Source organism: Trachymyrmex septentrionalis, unplaced genomic scaffold (assembly GCF_001594115.1).
Source record: "Trachymyrmex septentrionalis isolate Tsep2-gDNA-1 unplaced genomic scaffold, Tsep1.0 scaffold3, whole genome shotgun sequence".
Taxonomy (NCBI): Eukaryota; Metazoa; Arthropoda; class Insecta; order Hymenoptera; family Formicidae; genus Trachymyrmex; species Trachymyrmex septentrionalis.
The window spans coordinates 572,527-580,639 of NW_017305462.1; the positions used below are offsets into that span (position 1 = coordinate 572,527).

Here is an 8,113-nt window from a genome sequence, read left to right on the forward strand (position 1 = left end):
TCGAAAAAGGGTTATTAAATTAATCATAAGATATCAAAAAGGAGATAAATAAAGTTACTTTCTGTCAGAAAATTCAGTTTTGATTTTATAATACTATTCGCAACGAGTGAACCCGGATAACATGCACCAGCACGTCATTGACAAGCAAGCTTACCGAAGTAGCAATTTGTTCGGGGATCAGCATTGTCGCGAGGTAGAGAACACGGACTGTCAATATCGTGTACGTCAGTTAATCCGACCGGTGGGGTTCCGGCAAATAAATAGCGGCCCCGAAGGGGACTGACATTTTTGTAACCCGTCTGTGGAAATAGCCGAACGGATCGCAGATCGCACGCGTCCGATCTTACACATTTATCGATGTCCCCGATAGTCTACGAGCAGGCGTCGAGCCGATCCTTTGTTTGTCGTGAAAGAGCGGCACTTTATTCGTAAGACTCTATCCGCAATCAACGCGCAAATAGTCGCTCTCTTTCCCTTTCTGGCGGACGTTGTAATCGCTGTGAGTTCCTGACGATAAAGAAACCGACGGCAAAGCCCATTCCGATCTCCAATAATTAAAAAAGAAAAAAGTGAATAAAACAAGACAATATCCATAAGAAATTAATCCGCTAAAATTAAACTTGTTTAGCTTTTTATCAATAATTCTTAAAGACTAAATTATACAGCATTTAGAATTTTTCTATCATTTTTAATACATAATATTTCATTTCATTCGATTAATATATTTTTTACGCTCGAATAATACCTGCATCTGCATGCGTTGACTTAATTTTAGTAAATGATACTTTATACTTAATATTTTAAATTTTAAATAGAACAAAAGGACTTCAAAATAAATTTCAATAAATCTATAAAGATTTTATTTTAATTTTTTAATCTTCATAAAATCATAAATTAAATTAAAATTTATAAATGTCATTGTATCATTATCAACTTTCCGCGTAAACTCAGCGGAGATCTATATATCTCTAAGAAATAGGAAATCCATTTCCGGTTTTTCGCGTCAAATTCAACACTTGCAATAATCGCTCAAAAATTTAATTACGTGATTAACTTAATATCGTGTTCTTACTTCAAAAGTAACACAACTAATAAAATGTAATTTTTTATTTATTATGAATGAGTCAAATAAAGATTCTTCATAGTCCATCTGTCAAACAGCAATTGTGTCGTTCTTCTAAAATTTTCAAAGAGATCGTAATACCTTCTACAAGAATGTACACATATTTTGAGTGGTGCCATTTTTGTAAGTCAAAAGAAAAGAGTTCTTCTCAGAAGAAAACATTCAGAGTTAAAATAGTTTTGGTAACGAAAGTTCGAAGAAGAAATAAACATCTTCTATTTTAAATTTATTCATTTTTTAACTGTTTAAGACAGATAAATATAAATATCTTGATATTATTTTGAATTATGTCACTTTTGATAAATTACCCCGAATTTGTTATAATTTCATGAGATATTAAAATCGTCGTAATTAAAAAAGAATGGTATTTTTTAAGAATTATGAAACAAAAATGATAAAAAGAAACATGATTTAATCATACATCTAAAAATATACTCTTCTTATTGCAAGCAATATTATTTCATTAGTCGATAATTAGTCGATTTTCTATCAAGTCCAAAAACAATTTTTTCACTTTACCGAAAAGCCCTAATATTTTAGTCGTGCTGAAGGGAACGACATTATTTCTCTAAAATTTTCAATTTATTTTAAGAGAATGACGAGATTATGGATATAAAAGTCTGATTATTTCTTCAGATTATCTTCAGAAATACTTCAGATCGGCATAAAGACTTCGCACACACGTGTTATCGATCGTGACTGAAGGTCTTAATCCCAAGGACTCCATCGAGGGTCGTCATGCTGGCTTCGGAGGGCAATTTCACATCTTGGGCCAATAACTGGACGACGCTGCTGCACCAGGTGTCCTGCAACGACACTCTTTCGGGTTGTGCCGAAGAGTGCGACATCGTTTCCGCCGGATTCGATCATCTTTGCACAGCGCTCGAGAGAGGAACATTCACCGCTTCTTCGATGACACTTTTTTGCACACCTTGCGATTATGCGAGTTGTAACGTCAACGTGTCCTTACTCCTGAATGGCCTCGAGAGTATCGAGGGCGTCTTTCTATCTAGGATACCGACCAGGAATTGTAATGTCACATCCATCGAGGAGGAAGTAAGTTTTCTTAGAAAGTAAAAACATCAAAGTATCAAAATTTCCGCGGTTGAGAATTTAAAATTCGCATAGTTCGACTTACGAGAGTTTGAAAATATAAGAGAAAACACTCGAGAATAAATTTGCTTATAGGAGATAAGTATCTTACGATTTCAAAACTCAAAGAATTAAATATTAAGAAAATTCAATAAAAAGATAGAATATAATTTGGAAAATCGAATTTCTTTAATTTCAATTTTTCATATAAGTTCTCAAAATTCTTTTTTCTACTAACTCTTAAAGATCCAGACATCATAAATAATTAAAAAAACAAAATTGAAACATTTTTAACAGGTAGTAAAATTATGAAATGTATAAAAATTGAAGTTTCGAGGATTCTGATTTAAAATACTGATTAAAAACAAGAAAATTGTTAAATATAATATTTGACTGCAAACTACAGTGTAAAAAAATTTACGAAATCTAAAAAATTGTAAATATCCTTTTTATTTAAGGTTTCTTTTTTGAATCTCAAATTATATCTATTCACTCGAACATTTTCCCGTCGAAGCGATAAAGTTATTCGATTTCCGTCCAAGGGTGACACGTAAAGAGTCTTCATTTCGAAGACGAGGAACGATATTTCAAATCCGAGACGACACTTAAAAATTATCGCTTTTCGTTTTGACATCTTGGAAATTTCAGCCATCCATCTCAGACGTAACGATAAATATCCCGGTGTTTTAGATTTTCGAATGCTCGCCCGCCGGGAGCATCGCCGAGGACTTGGCCGTGTCTTGCTCGCACCGATCCAGGATCGACAGTACAGAAGCAAAGGCACGTCGATTCGATTGGAGCTTCTTATTCGTGGCGGTGTTCATAGTTGCCGGAGGACTGGGAAATATATTGGTTTGTCTCGCGGTGGGTCTGGATAGAAAGCTCCACAATGTGACGAACTACTTTCTACTATCACTAGCCGTGGCTGATCTCCTTGTCAGCCTCTTCGTCATGCCTCTGGGTGCCATACCTGGCTTTCTGGGTGAGTTATGAAAAGACCTTATGAATTCGCCTCACTCTTATTTTTCAATTTTTATCTCCCTTTGATGAGTCCTTTTAATTTTCAGAACCTTGGCGCGCAAAAAAGATGCTTTCTAGTCAAATATTTACTATTAATTGAGCGCAAAGGATACATAAAAGACTTTTTATAAACATAATATTAGAGATTTTTGTGAGCAAAAGTGCAAAAGAATTATGAATAATTTTTTGATAAATATTATTTTCTGATTTCTGTCGAAAATCAAAGATATCTTTTTAATTCCAGTGGCATTTCTTCGTAAATAGTAACTTCATCGATTAAAACGATTCTAACATAAATTTAAAAAATTCTTTTTGGAAACGTCAACAGGAAACTAAATTTTACGGAAAATTGTAAGTTTTTATTAATTCGAAAGATAGAAGAAAGATTTTTTTAAACCTCCGTGAAATTCAACGTGTAGTTTTTTTTCTAAAACGCGCATTAAAAAGATGTCTTTTACATACAACTTTTAATAAAATTATTTTTTGTAACTTTTTATGAGCCATTTCCTCACCAAATCTCTGAAGATTTATAAAAAGTTTTCTTACGTACCTTTAATCCTCAATTAGCGGTAAACATTTTACTGGAGATGTCTTCTTCCGTGCGCGCAGAACTTTTATAATCCCTTAATAAAATAAGACATGCGTGCATCAAGGAGCAAGTAAATGTCGTATAAAAAATATTTCCAAATGTCTGTTCTCGAGTATTTTAACGACGTTAGAAAAGTATGGGACGTAACGGCACGGAATGAGAAAAGGACTGGAATATTTCGAGTAGAAAGGGATATCTGCTGCTTTTCCGCTGAGTGTCGCGAATAATGGGTGCACAGTGGAACAGTGCATATTAGCGGCGCGTCGTAGCGGAATTTTAGAAGGACCTGCGTAGCGACGCGCGCGATCAGATTACGCTCGTAACACAATCCGAAGCTTAAGACACCGTGGTACAGTAGAACAATGTGGAAACGAGAGACGATGCGCGCGAAAGGTCTGTTTATACGCTCTTTCTCCTCCCAACCCCTCCACCCTCTCTCTCTCTCTCTCTCACTATTTTGATCTCATGTCCTCTACCGTAAAGTTCCCTAACAATCACGTAAATTGTCCGGTGATTAATATTAATTGAATTCAAAACTACATCACCGCCTACAAAATTTAATTATTAATTTTTAAGTGGTATTACAGATTAGAGTTGAATTGTTAACTTGCATATGCATTTGTGTGTGTGTGTGTGTGTGTGTGTGCGCTCTCTTCATTCTTTTAAAGTAAATGTCACTTTGAAGAATGAAATTGTCATTCTCAAAAATTGTAAATTGAGTCAGTCTTTTTCAAGACGCGGGACAATTTTTAGAATAAACAGACAGAAAAAAGTAGGATCGTTTTCACATTTTTTTCACATCGAATACTTATCGACTCGAATTATTCTATACACTTTCGCAAAGCCTAGAATGTAATATTGTACTCTCAGAACTTGTATCCCAATGAGAACCAAGGTTTGCACGTTAATCAAAGTGTTATTTGACTACTAGCGTAGTATTACTTGTTTTTACAGACTCTGTGATTGTTTCACCCACTCTTCCTTACATAATCAATAGTTGTAGAACAGAGTAGTGTAACTTGCTCACAATTTCTAATCCCAATGAAATATTTGTTCGCCTACGTAGTGTATAGGTTTTGTATTGCCTTACTTTTTTCTGTTTTGCACAAAAACTAAAATTAAAATATAATCAACACCTTTTTGGTTCAAATATAAACAAGCATCGACACAGCTCAATAGATAAATGCATTTAGCAAACAGTCAGTTCGTTTTTTTACAAAAAAAAAAAGAGAAACATTTGTTAAAATGCTGTTCAAATAATATGCAGTGTTTCGTCAGTCAAGAATAGACTATCGGTTTCAAAATGATCTTTAACAGGTTAGTTTATAATAAAATACAAATGACATCTTTTGTCCTGCGAACAATCGGCTGGCTCGCCCTCCTCGCCTCTGGTATTGTCGAGGAACGACTTCATCCGCGAGTTTTCGCGTCACGTGCTTGTGCTCCATTCTTCACGCGAAACGCGCCGACGACACGCGAGACATTAGCGGATTCATCGTCGCAGCTCGTTTATCTCGCGAACGAGACAGCTTTTGCTCCGCGACCTGAAAGGAGTAATTTCCAGCGTATCTAGGTCCTGAGAATTTAAAATCCGGGACAGAGCGACGACGCGCGCTATTCGATTCTATCAAGTCGTTAATACGAAACTCTATTGAAGTATCTAGATGCCAACTTCCTCCAACTTCTCAGACGGTCGAGTCTAAGTGCCGTTTGCAATGAGAATGCTCGTATTTTGCAGCTCCAATATCTCATAGATATTGCACAGGTACGCAAGATTCGCGATATTTCCTCCGGAAATATTGTATCCGCGTAAGAAAAAAATATCTTGGGGATGGGGGTCTCCCTTGGGAGAATCGTCGATTCGTTAAAATTAAAAAGATCGAACTTCCAAACTTTTGCACTTTCAAATTTTGTAACGCAGATTTGGATCTGAAATTTTTCCTCTTTCTTTAACCGACGAATCTGAAATTTTTAAGTTCGTAATATCCAAAGTGTATTTCTGATCATACAAGAACACTCTGTTAAGCTTAGCGATTCTTTAATAGTTTAAAAATGTTAAATACGAAATAATCATATAGCAATTATTGAAGATACATCCTAAAATCGAAAGTGTAAAATATTGCAAATGCCATTTTCTAAATTTTTCAAGGGAAAGATACTTAATTTCTTTTTTTAATCGCCACTTTAAGAATTCTATAAAAAAAAATTACCGCAATGACTAAAGACATGAGCAATTAGTGTTTGCGAACCCTTTTAATTAAGTGATTCTAATTTTTTAAAAAATCATGTTAACGTTGTAAGTCCAAGTAAAATTGCCAATTGACAACAATGGACTTCCAACATTTTGAGTTGAATTATCCATTTTTCTCCGACTGTATCAGCACTTTCCAAATATTAGTATGTGATAGAAACACTGCATTTACAACTCATTCACGATAAAACGCATTTTCGCAATTTTGGCACTTACAACAACTCTTCACTCTCTTCACAATTCTTACTCTATCCTATCAATATTTTCTTTGCCCAACATATTTTACAGCCATATCGTAAAAAAATATTTTGGTTTGTTTTGTACGCTGAAATGTCTCGGGTGTATATACGTATGCATGCATAGAAAATAATAACGGTTAGCGTTAAAAAGTAGCAAACAAAGAAAATTGGAGATATAACATTTAATAATTCTCGGCATCCTTGATCCTATTACGAGGTACCGTGATGGCGCTAATTAATTCGCGTTTCGACTGAAATTACTGCGAGCAACGAAGCACGCCGTATGGCGATTAAGTACTTTCGAGTGTCCAATCTACCTTGGCTCGATGACAGCCTACAATTATCTTCGATGACGCTTATCCATCATAAATCGTTTCAAAATTCATCTCCAGTATATCTTCAGACTTTATATAAATAATACACATAATCATCAAAATTTTAACAGTTGATCTAGTTGATTTATAACTAAACAAACGTAAGGTAATAAATGCCAGAAGAATTTCAGGGACATTACTTAGCACTTAAAATGATAAAACCGTAAATATTAAATGTTTTTCGAAAGTATTCTACAATAATTATTTATCTCGATTTTATTATTATTATTGCGTTCCTATTTTGATGTTTAATTAACCATTGTGATGAAACAGCATCGTCAATATCTCAGGTAGACCAAACGTGATGTGAAATCATCGAAAGCGCGAAACTTGGAGCTTTTTTGAGCACGCTCGTTATAGGTTCGTTAAGCTGCGGTTCATTTCCAACGTTTATTTTCATAATTTCACGAATATATGCCGCGAAAACGACAGGAAGAGCATTACCAGCACGTAACATATGTGGTGGCGATGCAATCCGACGAGTATGCACCTTGTTACGGCAATGCGCATCGGCGCGTAACGTGGCCTTTGTGGCTGAAAATTGGCAAACTCGCCGCCTCGGAGCTATGCGAATATTTCGTATTCAACGGCATTCGCGCCTTCACATTCGCGCGAATTATCGGCTACTCTCTTTCGCATTCCAATTCTTTCTTGCGTATTTCCGGGGAAGCCTACGAAGCCTTCCGTCGCTAACTTCTCCAATTGATAAAAGAATGAGAAAAAATTCTCTATGCGCGTAATTAATCTCTTCACAAATTATCTCAATAGAATTATTAATATATGCAATATCGAGACGCAGAGGTTTGAATGATTGGACTTAATCTTTAGACGAATCTACCGTCGCATTCGAATTTTTTCCTCAATTTTTACTTTGTTTCAAGTTTCATTTCACTTTTATTCATTTTAATTATCAAATTTTAGTACACTTTAAGATTTAATTGTCTTTACATTTTGGTTCCACAATCAGCTAAATCCTTTCCGCAGCTGTAAAAATAGCCAAGCGTATTGTAGTTTAATAAATCGTATTTCTCATGTCATACATATACGAGTATACTGATTAAGACAATAAATTTTTCTTAATTTTTCAAAAAGAGAATCGTATTGATAACTCAAATGAAAAGATTCCAAGACTTTTTGCTCTCATCAAAAAACATTTCAAGTGGAAATACTTTTGTAGATGGGTTACTCAAATTAATTCGCGATATGTACTTATAATTTTAATTTAATCGCTATTCAAACTGTCTTTGATCAAATATTAAACATATATTATATCGAAAATCTGCACCATCCCGCATCACCTTGAATGTCAACATTAGAATTTTAGAATATTCTATGACATTAGCAGATTTTCTTATTTCATTTATTCTTATTTTTACTTTTGTTATTCACGTTTTTTTTTTTTTTTTTTTTTTTTTTTTTTTTTTT

General features: G+C 34.5%; 1 protein-coding gene across 2 annotated transcripts in view; it reads left to right on the forward strand.

The window, feature by feature from the left end:
* Positions 1 to 8,113, forward strand: part of LOC108749547 (alpha-1A adrenergic receptor) — a 24,115-nt gene that overhangs the window by 5,688 nt on the left and 10,314 nt on the right. The window contains exons 2-3 of one of the 2 annotated variants that reach the window (XM_018488311.1): positions 1,760 to 2,179; positions 2,906 to 3,197. In XM_018488311.1, the coding sequence (XP_018343813.1) occupies positions 1,862 to 2,179; positions 2,906 to 3,197 (610 nt within the window). In that variant the 5' untranslated portion in view covers positions 1,760 to 1,861. The remainder of the gene's footprint in view (positions 1 to 1,759; positions 2,180 to 2,905; positions 3,198 to 8,113) is intronic. The other variant, XM_018488310.1, reaches the window with a different exon arrangement.